Genomic DNA, 27,381 nt, shown 5'->3' with positions numbered 1-27,381 from the left:
AACCCCCCACCCCCAATTTTCCATGACCGGTTAGGGCCTGAAATACTCCAAACAGACACATGGCATGTCGCTTAGTCGAATTAGCCCATCATTTAGTCCACAAATGTTTTGTCGTCAATGCTGCACTTTCCCCGTATCACCTGTTTCAACATAACTGTAATATATATATATATATATATATATATATATATATATGCATACATACAAACTATGCCATTTTAATCCCAAGTAACACCAGGTATTTCTGCTAGTATATATATAATCAATAGATGAGATCTAGTCTAGTGATGCTGAATATAGAAAACATCACTAGACTAGATCTCATCTTACTGAGGACTAAGTCTGCGGGGTAAAGAATGGCTATAAGAGGAATCCAGGTGAGCAGATAAGATAATGAGATAATGATGCAAATAAACAAATAAAACTGCTTCGGTTAGATATATAAAATATACTTATATTTATACATGTAAATAGAGAGAAAGCAAAGACTGAACATTTTCAGATGATGATTATTTATATGATGATGATGATGATGATGAATATACAGGTATTTATATATTACCAGAGCAAATTTACATTGAGTACAAAGACACAGAAAAATTAAAAGGGAGAAGGTATGGCATTATAGGTTTGACAACTGTTTCTGGGGTTCAGAGTCAATTCATAATGTTGGCAGATGTAGTTCACAAAAATATGCAAACCAGTAATGGAAGCATATAAACATTGGATAGATCCAATCCATGGTAGTTTAAAAAAAGATGTGAAAAGAAACATTGCTTTAAATTGTTTTCTAGTGAGATTTTATAGATTAAGAAATAAGAGATTACTAAAGCTCTGAAGCTAAGAAAATACCTTGTTTTACAAAGAGGAAGGAAAATAAAAGAAAAACAGTTAGATGTTTTTTAAAAAATCAATAAGTCATGTGAATTTGAGTGGAAAATCCTGAAACTTTCTAGATATTTTGAAATAAATAATTCCACTTTTTATGTATGGTTGGGTTGATTCTAAGAACATTTTGATATGCTTTATTATGTGTAGGTGTGAGTTTATATGTGGATATGTATGTATATGCATATGTGTATATGTATGCATGCATATATGATTCTATGTATATAGATATATGTGTGTATGAGTGCATTAATATATATGTGTGTGTATGAGTGCATTAATATATATGTGTGCATCTGCACAGGTGCATGCAATAGGAACACACACATACTCACTCATTGTTTTTAAAAATATTAATTAATAGTATTACTTTAAAATGACGCAATTTCATGACTTCACTCATATGGAGTTTAAGACATTTATAATATTGATTTCAGATTTTCGCACAAGGCCAGCAATTTCTGGGAATGGATTATTTCGATTAAATCAGTCCCAGTACACAACTGCTACTTATTTTATCAACGCTGAAAGGACGAAAGGCAAATTCAAACTCAAAATGTAAAGATTTGATGAAATGCTGCTTAGCATTTTGTCCGTCTTTACAATTTGTGCTAATGATCTTGCCATTTCACCACCCTTAAGACATTTATGATATTATCATGAGAAGCAGAAATGAAATCAAAAATATGAGCATGAAACAGCTATTTTTGCATGTATCATTCACAAGGGTATTTCTCAACCAAAGAACCTAAAGATAAGTCTTTTCCTCAAAGTTTCATTTCATATTTCAAAAAAATATTCAGATAGGCGTAGGAGTGGCTGTGTGGTAAGTAGCTTGCTTACCAACCACATGGTTCCGGGTTCAGTCCCACTGCGTGGCACTTTGGGCAAGTGTCTTCTACTATAGCCTCAGGCCGACCAAAGCCTTGTGAGTGGATTTGGTAGACGGAAACTGAAAGAAGCCCATCGTATATATGTATACATATATATGTATGTGTGTGTATATGTTTGTGTGTCTGTGTTTGTGTGCCTGTGTTTGTCCCCCCAACATCGCTTGACAACCGATGCTGGTGTGTTTACATCCCCGTAACTTAGGGGTTCGGCTAAAGAGACCGATAGAATAAGTACTAGGCTTACAAAGAATAAGTCCTGGGGTCGATTAGCTCGACTAAAAGGCGGTGCTCCAGCATGGCCACAATCAAATGACTGAAACAAGTAAAAGAGTATAGTGGGTATTTGAAAAGAAAAGCAGGCTTGGTTTGCCAGCTGATGATTGGAAGCAAGGAACTCTGAGTGCTGGTAATAGGAACCTTTCGGTTATAATGTGTGTGTACACACACACATATACAATGGACTTCTTTCAGTTTCTGTCTACCAAATTCACTCAAGACTTTAGTGGAAGACACCTGCTCAACATGCCACACAGTAAGGCTGAAACTGGAACCATGTGGTTGGAAAGCAAGCTTCTTACCACACAACCATGTCTGTATCTATGTGTATATGTGTGTTAATGTTAGTGTTTCTTAATCTTTTTTCTGCATGTCTTCATCTTCACCTTTCGTCTTCATCAGTTTGCTGCCCGATTTCTCTCCTCATATAAGAAAACAACTCCTGTATACTCTTTTACTTGTTTCAGTCGTTTGACTGCAGCCATGCTGGAGCACCGCCTTTAGTCGAGCAAATCGACCTCAGGACTTATTCTTTGTAAGCCTAGTACTTATTCTATCAGCCTCTTTTTGCCGAACTGCTAAGTTACGGGGACGTAAACACACCAGCATCAGTTGTCAAGCGATGGTGGGGGGACAAACACAGACACAAACATATACATATACATATATATATATATATATATATATATATATATATATATATATATATATATATATACGACGGGCTTCTTTTCAGTTTCCGTTTACCAAATCCACTCACAAGGCTTTGGTCGGCCCGAGGCTATAGTAGAAGACACTTGCCCAAGGTGCCATGCAGTGGGACTGAACCCGGAACCATATGGTTGGCAAGCTACTTACTACACAGCCACTCCTGCACCAACAAAATATATTTCATAACATCAATAGCCTTATATATTAATTTAACATCAGTGTCCTTGAAAGGAGAATAAATTTGTTGAAAATGAACATATTAGGATGAAGTATTGAAGCCCAATCTCAAAACACTGAACCTTATGAAGGAGATGATAAAGGATCAAGGTATGTCACACATTGCTGCACTTGAGGAGACCTGCCTACCACAACAGAATTGAAATCCTAAAACCAAGGTGCGATGTAAAAAGTGTTGGTGTGGGTGCTGGTGCCATGTAAAAAGCACCCAGTACACCCTGTAAAGTGGTTGGCATTAGAAAGTGCATCCAGCTGTAGAAACCAATCTAAACCAGACTGTGGAACCTGGTGCAACCCCTGGCTTTGCCAGTTCCTGTCAAGCTGTCCAACCCATGCCAGCATGGAAAACGAACGGTAAATGTTGATAATGATGATGATAACAGCATGAATGATGTTAAGGAATTTTTTCAACCTGCAAACAAGTTCCCTACTGGAATTTCAAAATTCTACCTTAAAATTTCTCATAAATTATGAATTACTGCTAAAAACTGCTTAACTACTTACTAGACAACTGATCCAGGTTAAATAAAATTCTCAAATACAGCATATCATGGAATTATGTTGGACTGTACACCCTGATCCATCAGACTGATAACCAAAGGACTTCCGGTTGTAACTACTCTATCTTTTTAAGACACAGTATACCTAGGAATACGTATTCAATGCATTCTTATTTATGAATTGGATGGGTATCATTTTAGGGAGATTTACCTGCTATCTCTAGCAGGCTACCTCTTGGCCATTCTTTTTTTTGATATAGAAGCTTGGTTATTTGATAGCTCTATTCATCAGACTCAACAAGCCCCAAGTATTTGATATCCAAACATCAACATATATTATTGATTAATAAATCACAAACCAGATTTAACCAAAGCTCTATTATTTCCAGTTCAAGGCAATGCTAGCAAGCTTTTATTGCTGTTATGATTGTATATATGTATGTAGGTATACATGTACACATGATTGTATGTACATATGTGCACACTTACGTATACATGCATGTACACACACATATATGTAGACACTTGCACATATACTTTCATCCAACTATTTAATCATACATAATAATACACACATGCATGGGCAAATACATGCACAAGCATGTCAAAATGCACATACATACAATTATATGCATCCCTGTGTATAACAGTATATTTATATACATGCATTTACCTTTATACACCTTACATGTCTATACACTTAATTACAAAAATTGCATATACACAGAAGCCCATGCATATATATCTAATTATAAATGTCCAGAGAGAACAAGAAAGAGATCTTTATTTACATTATTTACATTCAACGGATATTTGTCCTCATCTTGTTTGTTGTTAACCACTATGCCATATGCCCACAAGCATATAGCATAGTGGTTAAGAGCACGGGCTACTAGCCCCAAGATTCTGAGTTCGATTCCAAGCAGTGACCTGAACAATAACAATAATAATAATAATAATAATAATAATAATGATGATGATAACATCGAAAAATACCTTAGGAATGAGAACCCAGTTTCGAAATTTCCCCAAGACACCTGATGAAGGCTGGAGGGTATATCAGTTGAAACGTTGTGTTAACAACAAACAAGATGGGGACAAATATCCGTCAAATGTAAATAATGTAAATAATGTACATAATTCCTCATCTCTTAAATATAGAAGAAAAATATCTGTGTAGACAAAGTGTATAGGTATGCATATATACATGTACATGGTTTTAAAGTTTGGCACAGAGGGTGGGGTTCAGGGTGTGAGTTTATTACATGCCCCCCCCCCCCCTCTTGTGCTTAGTTGTACTTATTTTATCAACCCTAGAAGGATAAAAGGTATAGTTGACCACAGTAGAATCTGAACTCACATTGTAAAAAGTTGGAAGAAACACTGCTAAGCATATCATCTGCTGTGCTAATGATTCTGTCAGCTTGTCTATTTTATGTATGAACATACAGGTACAGGCAAGATTTGGTTAAAAAGAAGTTCACTTTGCAACTGTATAGTCTCAGGTTCAATCCCAGTGCATGGCACCTTGTTAAAATGTTTTCAACTATAGCCGTGAAGTAAGCAAAATCTTGTGAGTAAAATTTGTTAGGCAGAAACTGTGTGGAAGGAAGTTTGAGAGACTGCGCTTGTTGTTGGGTAGTAGACTTCATCCATTATCCAGTTTAACACCACCACTTGGTTCTTGGGTTTTTAGCAGAACTCACCCTTTTAGAAGCATTCGTGTTAGTGCTTAGGTTTTAAGGTAACACTCTCTTCTACCAGCCCCAGAGGCTCTGGAAAGCACTAAAACTAAAACTCCTTGAACTGCTAATCTTTATTTCTTATTTAGGCTTGAAGAGAATGAGACTGGCTGAGGTTTATCGTTTTATCTTCTTTTTTTTTTTGTTTATTTTTATGCACCTAAATGACATAGTTCACTTTGCTTCATAATTTTCAGAACTGGGTATTTTAACATTATCATTTTAAACTTGTTGCTTAGCCCTAGGTTAGTCCTGATCAACTAAAGCTATGACCAAAGGAATTCCAGATGTGATTATCTTGTCTTTTTTTTTTTATTCTTTTCAGTCATAGGCTATCCAGATTTAAGTTATCCAATGTAGCTTCTATTTTTAAGGGAAGTAGGGTGTGATTTGAAGGAGTTTTGGCCATTATTTCTAGCTGATCATGTGACTGCATAGAAGTTACCATGGTGGCTCATCATTTTAGTTTGTTTCAAATGGAAAAAAAATCTATACATTTTTTAACCTTCTTCTCTTTCTCTTTGTCTAGTTCCAGTCCTTGGATGCACTATAATGAACCTGAAGATGAAGCAAATCGCTGTTGGAAAAGAGCAGAGACCGTTCCAGATATTGACGAGACTAAATCTACCCCTGACATTGATCTGTCTCCAATGTTTGAAAGAATCTCCATAGTCAACAAATGTGGAGTTCAAGGAAAACATTTCAGTGGTGTAAGTCTATAAATTCTGTAAATGCCGTTTCTTGTTATTGTTGTTGTTGTTGTTGTGTGCACTCTGCACATCAGACTTGTTTGGGTTGATCTGTGTCATGTTAGTAATCATTTAAACAAAGTATTCAATCAACTGAGAGCTTAATTCTCAACAGATTCTTATATTTGGAATTCTTTTTTATAATCAGTTCATATGTATGAAACTATAGCATTCAGATTACCCTGTCAAATGTAATGCATATTTTTTCAGATTGTTTTGAATTAATTGTGCATTATCTCATTGCTTCAAGATTTCAACGATGTGATTGCTTATTTTTAGAATTACATTCTATGGTAGGTGTGAGAAGCTGGATCTGACCAGTTTGAACATAAAATAGGTACAAAATATTTGGGCTGGATTTGCCCATTTTAAATGCTAAAGGGGTTAAACAAAATGGATTTGTGACATTTATTGGTGTTGAATGGCCTCTTCACAGATCTTATCACTTTTTATAAAGGTAGAAAATATTCTTCTTCATTTAATGCTTTAGCATTTAAACCAATTATATCCAGCCCAAATATCTTATCTGTTTTATGTTCAAACTAACCAGATTCAGCCTCTCACGCCTATCCTGTAAATAGACGATTACATCATTGAAATCTTGAAGTTATGATATAATGCATGATTAATTCAAAATAATGTGAGAAAATAAATATTACATTTGACAGAGTAATCTAAATGCTGATCTATCTATCTATCTATGGCTGGGTTCCAACCCGGGCTGCAGCAACAAAGTCCACCTACCACACTTCTCAGTTCAACATCACTACTTCAAGGTCCTGGATACATTCCAGGCCAGTGTCTGCACTCAAATTGTTAATATAAGTGTGGCAATGTTTTCCTCTTCTTACATCACCATGAAGTGGGTGTCACAAGACTAATTTAGATGCTTCCAGTACATGTTGGCACACACATTGATAGATAATCACAATTGTCTTTGCCTGATCTTATTGCTAATTTTCAGCAAGTCTCCCATAAAGGCATTTGTTTGTCATATGTTGTTGCCATTTCACATTTAGATCCACTTATAGCATCCTTGTGTAGCAGTGATCTAGCCCGTTTGATAATTTCTTTGTCAGTGTCCATGTTTCACTGCCATACAGTAACACTGATTTGACAGTTGCAATGAGCAGCTTGGTTTTGATTTGCCTGGACAATTTGGAATGCTAAAGGGTTAAATTTCAAGCAAATTGTGGAGATTTTCAATGTGTAATAATTTCATAGACTGTGGTTTCACTTTTTGTAGTCGTTTCATGCACTGTGTAGCAAGTTGATACAATGTGTAATTATTTCCTATAATGATTTCTGAAAACCAGCAATAAATGTCAAAGTGACATTTATTGGTGTTGAGTGGGCACTTGGTTGATTTTATCAGAGTCGCTAATGATATCAAACAATTTTTTCTTAACTTTCATCATTTTTTTAACCTTCAACCATTGATTGCTGATAATATCAATATCACTCCTCATTCTTCCAGCTATAGTAAATTGGAGTCGTACTGCATCACTTACGGATTTTTATGGTTTCAACTTTTAAAATATTTCATATAATATGTGATCATTTCATGCAAATGTGTAGTTATTTCACAGAAAGCAGAGAACAATGAAACTTTAATAAATGGTGACGATGATGATGTTAGTTCATATAATGTTTGACCATTTCATATACTGTGGGATCATTTCATACAATGCATTGTTATTATCTATACAATGTGCAGCCACTCCATACAAGATGGTATTTCAACGAAAAAAGAGAACCTGTTACAACTAGAATTTGAAGTCAGATTCTGTTAGCAGAGATCTTGCAAATTTTAGAGATTACCCTTGTTTAACCCTAGACATAGGTAGCACAGGCACATGATCAAAGGCATTCTAGCCATGATTTGCTTTCACTCATCACATATCTAAGAATTATAGCTTGGTGCAGTCTTCTAGCTTACCAGCTCCTGTCAAACCATCTAACCCATGCCAACATGGAAGACGGATATTAAATGATGAGGATGATGATGATAGTATTCTTCCTATTTTTTGTATACAATGGTATTCTGTTATTTCTAACAGCAGTTTGAGTAACCAATTAGATAGATCTGCAGTTTATAAATATGTGCAATTCCTTCATCATCATCATCGTTGTTTAACGTCCGCTTTCCATGCTAGCATGGGTTGGATGATTTGACTGAGGACTGGTGAAACCAGATGGCTACACCAGGCTCCAATCTGATTTGGCAGAGTTTCTACAGCTGGATGCCCTTCCTAATGCCAACCACTCTGAGAGTGTAGTGGGTGCTTTTACGTGCCACTGGCACGAAGGCCAGTCAGGAGGTACTGGCAATGGCCACGCTCAAAATGGTGTATTTTATGTGCCACCTGCACTGGAGCCAGTTCGGCGGCACTGGCAATGATCTCGCTCGAATGTCTTTACACGTGCCATCCGGCACAGTTTATAAATATGTGCAATTCCTTGTACCAATGTGAGAAATCATTGTGTTTTAAATTAACTTAGCATCTAATGATTTGAATTTCACTCTCTTTCCCTTTTTTCTGTTTCTCATGTTAGATCCCACTGAAAGACCTCGAAGAAGCTTCCAAGAGCTTAGTCAAGGCGCTTACCATTCGAGAGAAGTACATGATGCTCTCTCAGCAGGGTTTCCCCAAAATCATCAACAGATGTCTGCAGAGTGTGATTGACAAGAATGATTTCCACATGATTTCTGATGGTTGTGCTGCTTGTGAAAAGAAAACAATCAAAGGTAAATAATGTTGGTTAATAAATGCCATTCCTTCCTTCTTTCCTTCTATTCTTTCTTCCTTTTCTTACTTCTTCTTTCTGTAAACTGAGAAGAGGAGATGGTGTCAGGCATTGAAGATAAATAGATTTTGGAAAAATTATATACCCATGTGTGTTTGTGTATAGGAGTGAGGAGTGATATTTCTTTACGCATACACTGTAGAGAGTACTGAAGACTTGAAGTGGTTGTTTCTTATTTCTCTTATTTAACTGTACATGAATGTGAAGCTAAGACTTCACTCTGTCACTACAAGGTTCACTATATGAAGCACATACATACATATTATTTAAGTATATGTGCATATGTCTAGACATGCAACTATATGCATGAAAATACATATGTAAAACAAAACATATACATACATACATACATACATACATACATACATACATACATGCACCCCTGTTGATGTTGAAATTCCAAGGAGCCTTGGATTTAGGTTAGAAACTGGCTCTTTCTCTATTGGCAAGAAACCTCGAAATGAAACTGAATGACATACATACATACTTGTATATATATTTTGTCCTTTTGGGTTTTTTCCTTTGTCATGGCAACATAAAATGTTGATAAGCTAATATTCACAAAGTCCACTATTAATTTTTTTTTTTGTGTGTGCTTCTTCAGAAATTTTATATAAAACTATATATATCTGAGAGATGTCACACATGTCTGTTAATAGTTAAATTATTATTGTTACTGCTGCTGTTGTAACAGACCATCTTCAATATTTTTCTGCCTGACTTGAATCACAGAATTGTCCACATCCTTTTGTCTGGTTGGTTTAGCCAGCCTCATTCATTTAACAACCTTTGCCTGTTAGAACAGTCATTTGTTATTTGATCCTTTATCAATCTCTTATATAATACCCCACTTTCTATACTCCCAATATCTGACTCTTTATTGTTTCTTTATTTCCTTTCCATTTTTGACCCTTAATGCAATTTTCTATCTTTTTTCCCTTTATTCTTCAGTTACTAGTCTTTTATCTTTCCTATAGATGTTGCTTTCTATTATAATCTTCACATTTGACTCTCTAATTGTTCTCTAATGCAGTGGTTCTCAAAAAAATGCCTAAAGTAATGATATTTTTTACCCTTTCCCATTTATCAACAAGAAGGCAGAACAGAGTTTGAAGCCAAACTTATTGTTCACTCATGGCAATAGATAAATATATTAAGGCCAACTTTTAGTTGCTCATGAGTACTTCTAGGCTTCATCACTGATTCAGTTCTCAACCAAATTGAATGCAGTTTTTTTAATAATGATGGCCCAGTCTTCAGCTACATTTTGAGATGAAATAATTGAAATTTGGTTCATTAGAAAAAAGTTAGGTCAAGATATGTCAGAGTAAGGTGAAAATTGATTTTGAATCAAAATATCTAGTTATTTTAAAAGAAAAATATAGATTAATTGGGATTAAAAGAACGTGCTTGTTCAAAGCAATACTTTGGTGAAAAATCTTGTTAAAGAATATTAGCTATGAGGAAAGTATGACTTTAAGTGATGAAAAAAATGGTAACCCCCAAAATTGACTTTGAATCAAAATGTCTCAACTATTGTAAAAGAAAACTACACATAAGATTCATCTCATAGAAATGAATCTTATGGTGAAAACCTCATCAAAAAATATTAGCTACAAAAAAAGTGGTGTGGCTTTAAGTGATGCAAAAATAGTGGTCATTTTAACAAATCAAAATATTTTTGTCATTTTAAGATATTTAGCATGATAAAAGGCAGTATCTGATGTTATAGGCATCTTACCTTCGTGGTACAAAGCACTTAACCAGAGTTTGAGAGGATTTGATACCCTGTAGTGGCTTGCTAGCCACTTTTTTACCATTTTCTAAGGGTATCTAGCCAATCATCTAAGTTGTTTTCACAGCTATTCTGTATTTAAGATTTACTTCAGATGAAAGAGTTCTATGAGAAGAATATTTTGGTGAAAAACCTTGTCAAAAACTATTAGCTGCAGAAAAAGTTGTGTGGTTTTAAGTAACAGAAAAGGTAATAACTTTAAAAAATAAAAATATTTTTTTCTTTTTAAGAGAAAAATAACATTATTTGAATTCAAATGAAAGAGTTCATTGAGACAAATATCTTAAAAAAAACCTCATCTAAAAATATTAAGCATAAAAAAGTTATGATTTTTTGCAATTTCATATTAATTTTTTTTATTCTGTTCATGTACATATTAAAAATATATTAAAATATAAAAATTCACTCATTAAAATTACTAATTGTTAATTATTTAATTAAAATATAACATTATCTTATAATAAAAATTGTTTTAAAATATATTTACTTGTAACAGGTATTTTTCGGTGCAAATAAAATTCCTAAATTTGAACAAAATCTGTATTTAAAAAATATTTACAACAGTATAATTTTTTTCAATTATAAAGGTAAATGTAATTAATAATAATAATAATAATAATAATAATAATAATAATAATAATAATAGAAGCATTGCTTGGACAAAAAGTAGATTAGAATGAAAAATACAGGTGTAGAATCCTAGAATGTTTGTAAGTATTAAACCTGGAAAAGTACACAACAAGCAGTAATTAAGCCTGGAAAAGTACAGGACATGAAGAAAAAAAAACTTAAAATATTGCTGTTGAACTTAGAATTTGTTAAATAAATTTCTGAAATTGTTCATCAAACAGTATGTGCAGTATGTTTTTTTTTAATTTTAAAATTTTTATGGCAAATTCTTTTAATTTAAGTTAATATTTTTGATTTAAAAATTTCTTTGTCTTAAGCTAAAACATTTGTCTTATTTTTAGTATTATATTATCTTTTAAATGTTATTATTTCCGTAACAAAATTCATTATCCAAAAATTTTTAGTCACATATATTGTGTTATAAAATTAAACTCATATAGAATAAATGTAATTCGAAAGAGTAAAAAAATAATAAAAAAATTCTTTTAAAGAAACAAAATAATTAATTACTTCAAAGTTTGCATTATCAAATAACAAACTATTTTCTATTTACAGTTTGAAAGATATTCTAAAAAATGGAAGCTAATGAACAAATTGAGTTCAAAATGTAGAAATGACTCCCTAGCTTAAAAAAAAAACCAAAAAAACTTAGGGGTTATAATTGTTATTATGTGATTTTTTTAAATATATAAATTTGTGATATCAAATTTTTATTGTGTAAACTTTGCTAGCAATTTTTTTTTTTCCACTAAAATTGAAAATAAATAACTCCTTGAGTATTTTTTAAAAACTTTTAAGTAAAAGTATAAAATATAAAAGGGCATGTATTACTATTTTAGTTTTTTAATTCCAACTTCAGCAGCAATATTTTAAGTTTCTTTTTCTCTTCTTGTCCTGTACTTTTTCAGGTTTAATACTTAAGAATATTCAAGGTTTCTGCACCTGCATTTTTCATTCTAGTAAAACTTGTCCAGCAGCATGGCAATGAAAGAATTATATAATTCTTAATTCTTTGCCCTGGTGTTGGACGACTTATAAAATTTGAAATGATCTAATTTTGTTAAGCATAGAAATTTGTTCTCCCCTTTTCAGTTTCCATGGCCCCTCTCACCTCTAAGAAATTCTACTCTTGAGTTATATCTTAGCATTTAATCCATTTTTTGTAATCCTTCTTCCATCTCTCTCTCTCTCTTTTTATTTCCTGGTCTTCTGTGTCACACTTATTCCTGTTTCTTGTTTTTTATATCATGTCAATTCTAATCTTTTCCTGAATGACAAAGATCCTTGGTGTCAGTGTTAGTTTCCCCTTTCTATAGGGTTTTGTAGATGAGAAAATTTTTTTCCCTGAATAGAATATTGGTTCTATCACAGGTAAGTTTTTACAGGAATTGGATTGGACACAAATATCCAAAGAATCACACATCTATTCCACAATATTCCACTATTACTGTTTATAGCAGTAAATTACATATATATATATATATATATATATATATATATATATAGTTGTCTAAGAACCAATGAGATAGAAGAAACAGCACTTGTATATATGTCAATAGAGTGTGCATATAGATATTTATACCATACAGTATTATACATCCATTTCATCGATTTTTACCATTTGGTTTCATATATGAGAGTTTGGCACACATAAAAATGGCTGGTAAGAAACATATGGCTATAGCTCTTTACAATTGAAGGCCAGAAAGTGTCATATCTGGTTTGCGGGTGTTGTTAAAAACTGGAATGAAAAATAAGTGGGAAAAACCTGGAGAGAATTTTTTGTTATTCATTAGAGATATATCCCTTGGATAGGGATCAGGCTGTGTCATCACCATGCATGAGGTAAATGCCTGTAGAGTGGGGTTGGGGTGCAGGTGAGGTGGGGGTTGATATATGTGGGAAGAGGAAGTGGGGATGGGGTGATGGTCAATCTTAAAATCATGTGTGGACATGTACATGTATGCATATGTGTGTGTATGTAATAAGTCGGGTGTGGCAAACCCTATTCTAAACCCTCAGACTGTGGTGGTGGAAGCTCTAACACATATTCATAATGCAATCCACCGGTATCCAAGCTTATATCTGTACTCATGAGAGCACATTCAGGGAATTTAGTTTTTCTAAGAGTTCTTTAGTATAATTCTTTTCCCTGCCAAGCAGAGCCTGCACTCCTACTGCTAAGTAAGATTTGCATAATTAGCATATGTGACACTTTCTGGCCGCCAGTGACAAGGAGCTGTTACCATATTTTTCATACCTGTGCTTTTGATGAGTGCCAAGACTGGCTCTCCCAAACTGTACAAAATCAATCTGTAAATGACTGAAATGGATTTAGAATACTGTTGATGTAACTGGTATGGTGTGACAACTCAACTAAACTTTCCACATTTAATGAAAAGAAAATTTGTTACCGGAAATGTAAAACGTAATCTTATTCTTTCCATATTTTTCTTTGTTGAATGTTTGCTGTTAAATTTATTGATGTTGATGCTAAATGAATTAATTTATAGTCTATGTTGTTCTGAAGGTCATGGTAAGTGAGTGGAATGAACAGGTATAACATGTCAAATATACTGTTTTTATTTTTTGTGTGTGTGTGTTTGTTCTTTTTTAAAAAGTTTTCTTTCTATTGGTTTTTCTAGCTGTCAAGCCTAATCATATTTGAATGATATTGTGACTTATATTCATGCTTCATTGAATTTTTATTTCAGAAAGAGACAGAAAACTTGGAGAAATCTTATTCCATATTCTTTCCCTTACATTTTTTAAAAACTATTTCTCCCCACCCATTTCTATACCAGTATGCAACTACTCAGAAAATGGTTTTAGTGACTATGTTTATATACATGTATATGGTCTACACAGATAACTATTTTCAAATATTAGTATTTAAATGTACACTTATCTACAGATAGGCATTTTTATGATAATACACATGCATGCATACACAACCCCATACAATCATACATGCATACACCATCATTTCATGAGAATCTTCTTTTCTTTACCTACAATATTGTCTGCATATCAATGGAATTATTTCATCTTTCACCTTGAAATATATATATATATATAAATTTAAGGAATGGAGTGAACGCATGTTATAACTGCATAGTTATAACATGCGTTCACTCCATTCCTTAAATTTATATATACTCAAATACCCAAAATATCAAGGAGTTTCTGCCTCACAAACAGGAATTACACCACAGTTATTTTGTGATCTTTGCTACCCTGGTTTCTATTAACCCATTTATTCTATCCGAATTATTATTAATTAGGATAAAATAAATACATATAATTATATATATATATATATATATATATATATATATATATATATATATATGAAAATGGTCAAAAGTCCTTCCTGAGCCATAGACTCATAAAGCCTGTCTCTTGGATTCTGTAGTGCATATATTCCACACACATCCCCTGAACAGGATGCTGGTCTGTCACAGGATTATTCATTTTTGCCAGCTGAGTGGTTTGGCAATGTGAAATGAAGTGTTTTGTTCAAGAATGCGACACATCACCTGGGCCAGGAATTGAAACCATAATCTTGTCATTATGACTATAAGTATTAATTTAACTGATTGAATTGCAGAACTACCTCAGTGTAATTGGTAATGCTATCATCTAGCATGTCACAGATGTGTGTGTTTAGTGCACAGAATATTCATATTTAAGCATACTTGGGAAGTTGTTACAATAGGGTTGTTAGAATAGAGTGTCATAGAAATAAGGGAGTAAGGTGTGCAGAAAATCTGTTAGAGCTGTTCTCAGAATAGATGTGTATATGCTGCATATATACTATCCATATAGTACCAGACTATTCCATCTTCAGCAGATATTCCCCTCCTTGTGGTATGAATGGAATATAAAATGTTTTGCAGAGATTAAACTTCTGACTGTTGTTACTTCTAAACATCTATAATAGGAGTTCTTTTCTGTGTCAATATTGTACCAAGCCAACTCTTTTGCCATCAGTTTGTTGTTCAGGGTTAATCATCCTTTCATGATGGAGACGTGTCCTGCTATTCCACATTCTCACTCTTCATCTGTATTTCTTATTTGCATGTTTTCTTTATTTTAGTGAACAATCATCAGCTGGAGGTTGCTGACCAGCTTGATGGTTAAACATGCATTTGTTTGGGTTATCTTTTCTGGACCCTTCCGAGATTTCTGAGTGAGCAGTGCTACCCTAGAAGGGGTTGCTTAGTTGCTTGTCATCTCACAAAAGCATGCTGCCGTTCTGTCAATAATACAGTGGTATTACATTGGTCTTGAGTCGCCTACTTGCAGATTCATGACTATGTGCTCCCAGCTCGTTTACCCTACACATGTGGGACTTGAAGAGATATCTGAACATTTCAACGGTAATGCTACATGCTTGTGTGGCATGCATAACACCCTCTTCTCCTCCTCCAAAATCTGATATCTGATGACATGACAAAATAAGATAGCTGAATGATTATGTAGGCTGTGTGTTTTATTGTTGCGGATTTTGACCTCTCCAATATAACCAGGTGACTATCATTTTGTTGTTGCAAAGTTATATCTCTTTGATACTGCATGTGTCAGGTAGTATGGCACAATCTCTTTGATTGACATCAGCGCTGAATGTGTCTATATGCACAAGCATGTAGACACACTACTGGAATGGCTGTTGATTCACATGAGTTCCTCTGCCCTTTGATGGGTTTAGTTTTTTATCCCATAGGGTGTCCAACATGGTGAGCTTGGTGGGATTGGCAGTTTAGTCACTGATGGTCTTACCATGCAACAGGTTCTACTGGGTTTTATCTTCTCCCCACTAACAATTGTATCATCTTTACTGCTCCTGCTACTTGTTCCCCCACTCTTTTCTGCATCCATCTGTCTTTCCTAACTCATGGCTCCATACTCATCCACCTATCATCCTACTCATTCTGGCAGTCTGCCTCCCACCCCTGTTCCCCATCACCTCATTCTCCTTCCCATGCAAACCTGCATCTCACAATCTGATTCTTCAACTCACTTTGTGCCTTGTGGAGCCATCACGGTACCTCATTGATATTACCTCTTGGAGTGCCTACAGTTTATTTTCTCTTTTCCTGTCCCTTACTAGATGTGAGTAGCCATGCAGGTCCTCTACAAGAATCTGCACTGCTCCCACTTCTCATAGTTCAGTCCTTTGCCCATTAGCATGAAACTGATCCTCTCCTCCCTCAAAGTTTGTAGTTCTGGAAGCTGTATGGCAACCTCATGTTGGAGGCAGGAAAAAACACCCAGTTCATGCTATAAAGTGGTTGGCATTAGGAAGGGTATCCAGCCATAGAAACCATACCAAAGCAGACACTGGAACAGGATGTAGTCATTGGACATGTTGGAGTCTGTCAAACCATCTAACCCATGCCAGCGTGGAATAGGGATGTTAAATGATGATGATGATGATGGTGATGATGATATACCCATCTTCTCTCTTTGACCTACTGCATACCCCTCCCATCTTCTCTTTCCTTTAATGACTCTGTCAGGATTCCTCTCCACACCAGTCTATTTCTCCCTTCTTGTCCCCTTTCCCTCACACCTACCCATGTTCACCCACTAAGCAATCCTTCCCTCCTTACACAACTCAGCCTATCAACTCTATCTCTCTTTTTTCCTCAGTTCTGTCTTTAATTATTTCCCTGTATTCTGTTACAATCACCCTCTCCTGATTTACCATTTCTTTATCCCACCGCCTACGACCACTGTCCACTCTCTCTATTCTCTTCCCTCAGTTGTAGGACCACATTAGAACCTTAGCCTCGCAAGCTACCAGGCAATCTCATCATTAATGCTAGTGCCTCAAAACAAAAGAAAAAAGAAATCACCCCTTCCCACCCACCCCTGAAAATTACCCAGTACACTCTGTGAAGTGGTTGGCATTAAGAAGGTGTAGAAACCATGCCAAGGAAGATATTGGTGTGCATGATGCTGTCCTTTGGCTCATCAGACTCTGTCGACCATTCAACCCATGCCAACATGGAAGTCAGAGATTAAATGATGTTGATGATGTGTTTGCATATATATATATATATGTGTGTGTGTGTGTGTGTGTGTGTGTGTGTGTGTGTGTGTATGCACTTAAGAGACTAATGTGTGTATCATCTTCTAGTATCCAGCCTCCATGTTGTAATGGGTTAGGCAAAGGAGATGTACACACACACATATATATGTATATGTGTGTGTTGTGCGTGTGTGTGTGTATAAAACCTGTTTATGAATGTTTCAGCTTTGTTTCAAGCACCAGTTGCTCATCAGTAAACACTGTGCTGTATCAATGTTTAATTCTTGTACAGTGCTGCTGCAATAACTTTACTTGGTGAATAACATTGTGTTTGCTTATTGTTCCAGTGACACGTAGTGAAGTTTGTGATGGAATATTGCTTTGCAATTGTTATAGATGTATTTTTCAGAGTAATGTGAAATCAAGAATGGATTAGGTTCTGTCTACTCCAGTTATATATTGTAAATATATATATATAAACAAGTTTCAGTTATAGAATGTAAAACAGTTTCAATTATGTTATGTAAAATGTGTAAACATCATCTCAGCCAACTCTGATGAAAATGGAATAGACACATGTGTATGTGTCTGTTGCACTGGAAATCTTTGGATGTTTCCAAGTATACAAAGAAAATTTGGATGCTAGCTTCCTGAATATTGATTTGTTTGATGCTTGTGATAGCCATCTACATTCTTCCACATGTTCGCCAAGTTAATGGGCTGATGTCTAGATTTCCTCTTTAGTGTCAGGTAAGTGGTCCACAAAGAGCTACCACTTCTCACATGAAAGACTGAGTCTGTAATGGAAAGGCAACTGTCTCTAGTGCAGTTCTTCTTTTTGTCACAAAGATCCACGTTGGTCAATTATATATCATTTTCTTAAGTGAAGTGCTCTTAGATGTTTAAAAGTGTCTGACAAGCAGTGAAATATTGTCAGTATTCTAATAGTTTATATTAGTTTGTTTCCTTTTGGTGTATTTACCAAAAGGAAACAAACTTAAATTCACAAAAGAATAACAGAAAGCCTTTCCTTATTCAAAACATCCGTGTTCTCTGGAATTATTTCTACTCCAGTGTTTTCCTCCAGCTGTCATCCGGCAGCTGTTCAAGTGGGGGTCATGAACCATCTCAGTGTCACTAGCCTTGGAGAAACTGTAAAGGTGACAAGTTCTGGCTCTTCCTCAGATCAAACAATTAAAAAAAATCTGTCAAATAGTTGTGATATCAAAGTATGTAGTTGATAGGTTGAGGATAATGAGTTTTGATGTTGTTATAAATGTTTTGTTGTGATTGAGTTTCTCTGAAAATAAGTGCCACTCTCATGTCATTGTTGAAAATATATCAATAAGTAGGAATGATGGAAATTCTTACACCATATTATTTGAAAATTTCATGTCAGGGAAGTAAAGTGGTTGGCATTAAGAACATCCAACCATAGAAAGCATGCCAAAGTAGATGGAGTATGCTGCAGCACCTCCAACTTGGAAGATCCTTTCAAACCATCCAGTCTATGCTGCGAGTGTAGAATCCAGACCTCAGATGAAATAGAAATAGGGAACTTTTTTCTAATAAAAATATGAATAAAAAGAAGAAATATTGATTAATTCTAATGAATTGCAGGTGAACTATAGAAATGGAACAAGGTCAGAGAACTACATCATTTCATTCCATCCTCATGACACAGAAACCACAATGCTATATCACTATATCAGTGATTTAAACAAGAGACAAAAAAGTAAATAAAATAAAATAAGTCGATAAAGACAGACATAAAATTGTAAATTCAATTTAAGGTATTTTTAAAAAAAATTTTGACATCTTCACTCCACTTAAAAAAAGCCAACAAACCTTAACAAAATGTCAAATTAATTTCACAATATCAGAAATGCTTAAACTTTCTAGTTTTAGTTATTCACCTTCAAAATACAAACATGAACACAGTAGAATAGAATAGAAAAAAAGTGATAAAGTGTGAAATTCTTTTAGGAAATTTACTTTCAAAATAATGTTTATAAGATTACTCCTAATTCATGATTATCTGAGAGCTTCTGAGAGCTTATTTTTTTCTAATTAACTGTGTTGTGGTTCTTGTCCTTGAAGGTTATATCAAAATATGTAGCTCCAAATATTCGGCAGAAGAAGAGACACACCATCATACTGGTATGCATATAAGTAACAAAAAAAAACAAAAAAAAAAACGAAAAGAATGAAAGAAGCACAAGTGACAAACACCAATTCTCTGATTCAAGCTCCCTGTCCCAGGACCCTCTCTTTACCACCACTTTGTGCATTTATAAGCACACACACACACACACATACATATGGATATAATATGTAGACATAGGCATGGCTGTGTGGTTAAAAAGTTTGTTTCCCAACCACATGGCTTTGAGTTCAGTGCCACAACATAGCACCTTGGGCAAGTGTCTTCTACTATAACTCTGGGCCTTGTCAGTAGATTTGGTAGATGAAAGCAGAAAGAGGTCTGTTGTGTGTGTTTGTGTGTGTGTGTGTGTGTGTGTGTGTGTGTGGTCAATATATATTTATATGTATATACATAGGGGTTGGACAAAATAATGGAAACACCTTAAAATTTCAAACAAATTGATTTTAATATGGGGTAGGACCACCTTTGGCAGTAATTACAGCTTGACTTCTATGAGGTATGGACTCGTACAAAGTTTGATTTGTTTCCAAAGGAATTTTTGTCCATACTTCAGCTAAAACAGTTCTTGTAGTGATGATGGTGGAGGATATTGACTCCTTACTTGTTTTTCTAAAATGCACCATAAATGTTCAATAATATTGAGATCTGTGGACTGTGGTGGCCAGATAAGATGTTCAGCTTCACTAGAATGTTCCTCGTGCCATTCAGTAACAACTTTAGCTGTGTAAATTGGTACATTATCATCCTGAAAGATTGCATTTCCCTCCGGAAACAGTTCCACACCCATAGGATGAATTTGATCAGATGAATTGCTTAAATAGTCTTGACTATTAATTCTGCCATGAAGGAAAACCATTGGGCCAGCGAATTTCCAAGATATAGCCCCACCACAGATCATCACAGATCCTCCTCCATGTTTAAAGTTGGAAGAAGGCAGTCTGGGTCAAATGTATTCTCGGCCAGCGGTCAGAAATAAGGTAAAGGATGACTCGTCCGAGAAAATAACATTCTTCCACTACTCTAGGAACCAATTCTGAAGGTTTTTACTCCACTCTAAATGCTTTGCAATGTTTGTTTTTGAAAGTAGTGGTTTTCTGATTGCAGCCCTCACATGAAATCTGGCTTTGTGCAGCTCCCGGCCAACAGTCTTTATGGAAACTGGGTTCTTGAGGTGGTCATTAAGCTCTGCAGTAATTTTGAGAGCTGTACTTTTGTGATCCTTTCTAACAATTCGCATAAGAGTCCGACGGTCCCTATCTGAAAATTTTGGTTTTCTTCTGGAGTTTTGTTTCGACGAGGAGGTTTTTTCCTATCTCTCAAAGGCTGTCATTACTTTCAAGACAGCACTTCTTGAAACACCAAACATTTCGGCTGTTTTCATTACGCTAGTGCTTACCATGTGAGTACCAACAATTTGACCTTTTTTAAAGTCTGATAGATCTGTAATTTTAATTACCTTTTTCTGATGATATCTGAAAAGAAACAGCAATTTTAGCAAAAGGTATTAAGCAATATTAATAATAAATCAAAAAACATAAAAATAAACAAGCTTTTGACGGTTTTATAGATATTTCAAAATTATGATGCTATGATGCTAGGTGTTTCCATTATTTTGTCCAACCCCTGTATATATATGTATATATATATATATGTATGTATGTATGTGTATCAATGTGTGTGTGTGTGAATATATGTATCTATATACATACATATATATATATATATATGTATCTATATACATGCATATATATATATATATATATGTATCTATATACATACATATATATATATATATATATATATATATACAAGAATAAGGGCAGGGAATCGTCAATTAATATATATATATATATGTATCTATATCATTGTTATCATCAATATGTATTTATATGTATATATGTGTATATGTGTGTGTATATATATATATATATATATAATACACACACACACACACATTTAGTATTGACTGTCAGAAGAAAGAGTACTGTGTTTTAGTTGAATCTGTCTTTTGCTAGTTTGAATTTTGCCAATGGGCACACAGGGTCTTCAAGCAAGTTATAACTTTGTTCAGACAAAACTCAGAGTAGCAACCAATGCACACACAAACAGATATATACGTATATGTGAGGTTTACTGTGTATGATCCAGTCATCATTCAATCTAGTGAACCTCATGTCTGCTGTATGTCTGTCTGTCTATCTATCTATCTATCTATCTATCTATCTATCTATCTATCTATCTATCTATCCATCCATCTGTCCATCCATCCATTCATACATATATCCAATTTAGACATTTCATACAAAAATGGTTTTAATATTGTATGTCTTAATACTTGGCTGTACATTTTATGCACAAATACACACCAGCTAATTATCAATTATGTAATAAATATAATATCCTTGTATCATTTATGAAATACCAGATCAGTTTAGTTATAAATAATTGATTAGCTAAAATAGATATAGGTTATTAGATTCAGGCAGTGTTTCCTTTCTCTCTCTCTCTTTTTTTTTGCTTCTTTGTAATGATGCTCAGATTTGAAGTGTTTCATTTATTTAATCACTTTTCTACATTGTAATCTAATATTAATCTGTTGGTTAAGTCTGAGATTACTAAAGCCGGTTCTATGTAACATTACTTAAACGGTGCAGCTACAGAAACTAATGGAACTGTACATGTGGTGCTCTGAGAAAAATGTTTCTCTCAAAGATGACTTCTTCTTCTTCTTCTTCTTCTTCTTCTTCTTCTTCTTCTTCTTCTTCTTCTTCTTCTTCTTCTTCTTCTTCTTCTTCTTCTTCTTCTTCTTCTTCTTCTTCTTCTTCTTCTTCTTCTTCTTCTTCTTCTTCTTCTTCTTCTTCTTCTTCTTCTTCTTCTTCTTCTTCTTCTTCTTCTTCTTCTTCTTCTTCTTGAAGTTTTAGCTGAAACAAAATAAAATCAAAACAAATTTACAAAAAAACAAAAGCTAAAAACAGTCATAGAAATCAAAAGATTGGTTAACTTAACTATACCAGGGCAGGTTTCACCAATGCATTTTATTGAAGTGTTTCGTAGTAGGGAAGAACATTAGAAGAAAAGAAAGGAATTAAGTTAAACGCTTACTTAGTTTAGTCGACTTCTTTGAATGCATCATTGTATCTGAGATTTAATTCAGTAAGAAGATTGAACCATTAAATTAGGGATACAGAAAGAAAGAAAAGGAAACACATCCTGATTGCATTGAATTTTAATGATTAGGTGTTTAATGTTAGATCTTTTAGCTGTAGTAAGAAAGAGAGAGAGAGAGAGGGAGATCTGAAGTAGTTTTGGTTCTTCTATCACACAGTTGCTGAGAAATAATAACTGTTTACAGATCTCCAATGAGTCAATCGTTGATTCACCATATTTCAGATTGAGAAGTGAATGTCTGTAATTTGGTGTAGAACAAATATCACAAGGAACTTTATTAAAAAAAAACACGTTTTTTATTTGTCTTTCTATTTTTCAAAATTATTTGCATCCTTCACTAATAAATATGGACAAGAGATTCACACACACACACACACACACATATGAATGTAACGAGTCTCATAATTAGCATCTACAAAATTCCACTCACAGTATATTAACGAACCTGTTGCTATGGTGAAATATAGCTGCCCAAGTTGCTGTGTATGGGATCAAACCCAGAACCAGACGTAGACTTCTTAATTAAGTGCAGCCATGCTTTCACTTAGTTGCTATCATGTTTGATAATCAGCAGCAGCAATAGTAGGGATTGTCCTTGAGCTACATGTTCATAGGTCTTTGTCAATGAATCTGGAGTGTTGACTGGTTCAATTTCTCGAAATAGTCACTAACAAGCAATGTCATATTGTGTCTCTATTGATCTCTCTTTGATGAAAGACATTCAGTTTTACCAAAATTACTTCAATGTATTTCTATTCCTGAATGGCATACAATTCAAAGCGATATGTTTTTGTTCATCACTGTAAATTTTATTGCAATGATGTCCAAAAGTGGCTTGCATCCTATAATGGTTAGTTGTTAATAAGGAAATAGATGGAATTGACATATAATTGGTAATTGTTATATTTTTCCACCAGTTTATGACATTTTACTCTATTTGTCATCATTATGAAACATTTGCTTTTCCATACTTTCATAGTTTGGACTGATCCTCTTTAGCAGAGTATCTTCTCATTTGTGATCTCTTATCATCTCCTTCATTAAGTTTAGCCTAAGATCAGCATTCATCACTTCTTCCTATGTGTTCTTTTATCTTCTTTTCCTGCTAGTTCCTTCTTCTTGGATAACTTTGCACTTCTTTACCTAAAACCATCAAATGTCCATACTAGTGCAGTCTTCTCTGTTGCATACTACACCAACATTTAGGAGTTCCCATGAATATTCAGTCTTAAACTTTTCTGTGATGGTCTGTAGGACTATGGAGAATAGCAGAAGATTGAGGATTGATTGAACCTTGATGGACTCCTACCTTTGTACTAGATTCATCATTGAAATCATTGTTGGTTCTCATCTTCTTTATTGCATCTTTTCACATAGCTTGTTATTCCTTCACAAACCATTAGTTTACACCTAGTTTCATTAGTGACCACCAAATTGCTGAAAATGGTCCCCTATCAAATGCCTTCTGTAACAAATACCAGAAATAGTGCTTTACTCTAGTTTGTCACTTCACTAGGAACATTGCATTCATGGTCTCTATGCCAGGCATGAAACCAAACTGCATCTCATCTTGATTTAGTCTGTTACTATAATTCTCTCCATGACCTTCTTAACCTGGTCCAATAGTTTCATTTTGCTATAATTTTCTCTTTCTTAAGCATCTCCTTTGCCTTTGTGCCAATTTAAATATTCCTATGCCAGCCACTGGGTATGATACCTTCCTGTATTACTTGATTAATTATCTGGGTAGCAATCATGTATCCTTTTTCGCCATTGCTGGTCCCACTGTAGGATCAGGATGAGGTAGCCTTACTTTATCCCATGCATTCTCCAAGTTCAACAGCCTCTTAATATAGCACTTTCATACCATTTTTTGGTCTTCTACAGTGATGGCTAGTATGCCTTTTTTTTTTCCTGCCTCACCATTAGTCAAGTATGCCTGTCACATAACTTTCCTTCTAGCTACTTGGTAATGCTCTCAAATACTACATTCCTTCCAGATTTTCTAAGCCTATCTCTTAGCCTTTACTCCCCTATCAACCATATTATACCACCACATCACTTTCAGTTTGAGTGGGACTTTGTCCCAGTTACATGTCTGATTTGTAGTCTTAAGTGGATTATTTCATAGGAATTCCCACTTGTCTATGCTACAGGTTATCTAAATCTTTCTCCTTACAGTCATATCTTTTATCTTTCACCTGTTTCACTCACTGGCTTGCAGCCACGCTGGGGCACCACCTTCAAGAGCTTAGTTGAACAAATCAATCCCAATAATTATTTTTTCAGCATGGTTCATATTCTATCAGTCTGTTTTGTTGAACTATCAGATTACAAGGAAGTAAATAAACCAATACCAACTGCCAAGCAGTGGTGGTGGACAAAATACACACACACACACACATGACAATCTCTTTCAGTTTCCATCTACCAAATCCACTCATAAGGCTATGGTTGACTAAAGACTAGAGTACAAGACAATTGTCCAAGATGCCACTGAACTTAGAGCCATGTGGTTGGGAAGCAATCTTATCACCATGCAGCTATAGCTGCACCCATGCTTCAATTTAGAATTTCCATAAAACTGTGCCCAACAGTGGGATCTTTTTAAGTGCCTCACAGAAGTCCAAGACCCTTGCACTCTCCTCATTTCTTGTACCATATCTGTAACCTCCATGTATGTCACAGAAGCTATCATCATGTTGACCAGTATATCTTTTGATAGTATTTACCATAATAATGAAGTTGTTGTCAGTCATCGTTTAGGTAATCTGCAGAAAGCTTTCCTAGAAACAGTCTTTTTGTTCTTCTGTCAGTCTTGCTTGTGGAGCATATGCAGAGAACAGAATATAATTTGTCTTTAACTTTTGTTTCATTTCAATGAATTTAATATTTTGATATTTTTATTACAAATAACTATGCAGCAGCAGTAGAAATAGTATTAGTAGTGATGGTAGTGCTAGCTGTACTAATGTAGAAAAGAGAAACTACTAAGCTTGCTTTCTTTGTACTACCATAACTAGAAAAATAGTTTTGTGTCTTACACATTTTATTGCCTATTTTCCATAACATGCTGTAGCATGTAATTTGTTTGACATGCTAGAAATAGTAGTCATTACTGCCATCACTACAAGTAGTAGTAGTGGTGCTGGTCGTTGTAATATAGTTGTTGTTTAACCCCAGGTCAGTTACTACCACCGAGATCTGCACTCGTGGTCGGCTTCACCTGGGCTCATTGAGAAGGCATATTTATGATCCAAACCATTATGGCTGTAATGGCTCATTTTTTTTTTACTTCCAAGGTATTTTGTACCCTGAACTACATCATGCAATATATTCTTCCCTTTTATTTAGAGGGTGTGATTTGAGGGAAATTTGGCTGCTATTTTTAGAAGGTCAAATGACCCATATTGCAGCATGTTTTGGAAGATAGGCAATCAAATGTGTGAGACTTGGTTATGGTGGCATTGAGATTGAAATTTTAATTGTTTCTCTTTTCTTCCTGTTTGTCTTTTTACTGTTTACCTTGCACTTTGTCTCTACCTCATCCTTCTTCTTATAACTTGCCATGTATGAGATATAAGGTACACTTGGTCCTTCAAGATAAAAGGTAGCCCTCAAGTCATCAAAGAGGTATACTGATATACTCTATTCTTTGACAACTCTGTTCCAGTCTGAGTTACTCTTCCTTTTCCACTTCTTGTTTAGATTTATATTTAACCCTTTAGTGTTTAAACCGGCTGTGTCCGGCTCAAATATTCTACACATTTTACGCTCAAACTGGCCAGAGCCAGCATCTCACACCTATCCTGCAATGTCATTCTAAAAATAAACAATTACATCTTTCCTATCTTGAAGCTACAAAATAATATCAGGTAAATCTTTTTAAATGTGAATAAATAAGGATTACTTTTGACAAATTAATCTGAACGCTAAAGGGTTGATATAGCTCCTCATTTTTCTCCAGCTGTGTTTCTATGTGGTCTTTCTGTCTATAGTTGTAGCTGGTTTCCTTGTTTAATCCTAAGTCATTTCTAAGTGAAAGAAACTTATAATCAAGCACATTTAAGCTATGGCCATCATGTCTTTTTAGGAGATAAAAAGACTTCATTATCTAAAACATTTTTTCCTTATTTCAAATGAAGATGGAGTGTGATTTGAGGAAGAGTTGGTTGATGTCACAGGTTTGATCATTTGACTTGTTCTTTCTCTTGTTGTTTTTCGAATTGTTCCTCTTCCTCTCCACCACTCTGCTCGCTATCATTGTTAATGCAGATTAAAATGAATATTTAAAGTAACTTAATGAGAAAATGCAGAAACAGCACCATCCCAAACAAATACATTGAAAGATGTTAGACATTATAAACACCAGTTAGAGGCAGTGCCAATGTGAAAGGGTGCAACATTTCTTTTTGTTTATGTTGCCTATTAAGAGAAACTAGAATTGTCTTTACCCTTGTAATGTCACTGACACCATTTTGAGACAGAATAAACAATTGGCTTGCAGATGAGATTTCAAACATATATATATAACTTGCCAGATGACTGTATTACCATTTTTATAGAACAAACTGCCTTTCTCCATTCCTCATTTTAGGTACTATAAATTATTTCTTTAGGCACTCCATAATCTAATTAGTTATAACATAGTTGCCTAACAAGTGATGTATATATAGTTCAGATTCTGCCAGTGGTGGTGTTACTCTCTTTGTTCTGTCCCAAATTTGTTGTGTTTATATTTGTCTAATACCATTTACATTAGGAATCTTATCAGTTAATT

The 27,381-nt window shown here is 34.5% G+C and overlaps 1 protein-coding gene across 24 annotated transcripts in view; it reads left to right on the top strand.

The window, feature by feature from the left end:
* Window positions 1–27,381, top strand: part of LOC106874804 (AMP deaminase 2) — a 210,989-nt gene that overhangs the window by 133,266 nt on the left and 50,342 nt on the right. For 13 of the 24 annotated variants that reach the window (XM_089338212.1, XM_089338211.1, XM_089338200.1 and 10 more), the window contains 2 exons: window positions 5,777–5,957; window positions 8,553–8,745. In XM_089338212.1, coding sequence (XP_089194338.1) covers window positions 5,777–5,957; window positions 8,553–8,745 — 374 coding nt within the window. Of the gene's footprint in view, window positions 1–5,776; window positions 5,958–8,552; window positions 8,746–19,366; window positions 19,427–27,381 lie in introns of all 24 variants that reach the window. The other 11 variants (XM_089338194.1, XM_089338192.1, XM_089338189.1 and 8 more) reach the window with 1 other exon arrangement.

The sequence above is a fragment of the Octopus bimaculoides genome, chromosome 20, assembly GCF_046866305.1.
Source record: "Octopus bimaculoides isolate indiv1 chromosome 20, ASM4686630v1, whole genome shotgun sequence".
Classification (NCBI taxonomy): domain Eukaryota; kingdom Metazoa; phylum Mollusca; class Cephalopoda; order Octopoda; family Octopodidae; genus Octopus; species Octopus bimaculoides.
Note: the sequence above shows the minus strand (reverse complement) of the source record. Positions and strands in the feature narration are given on the sequence as shown.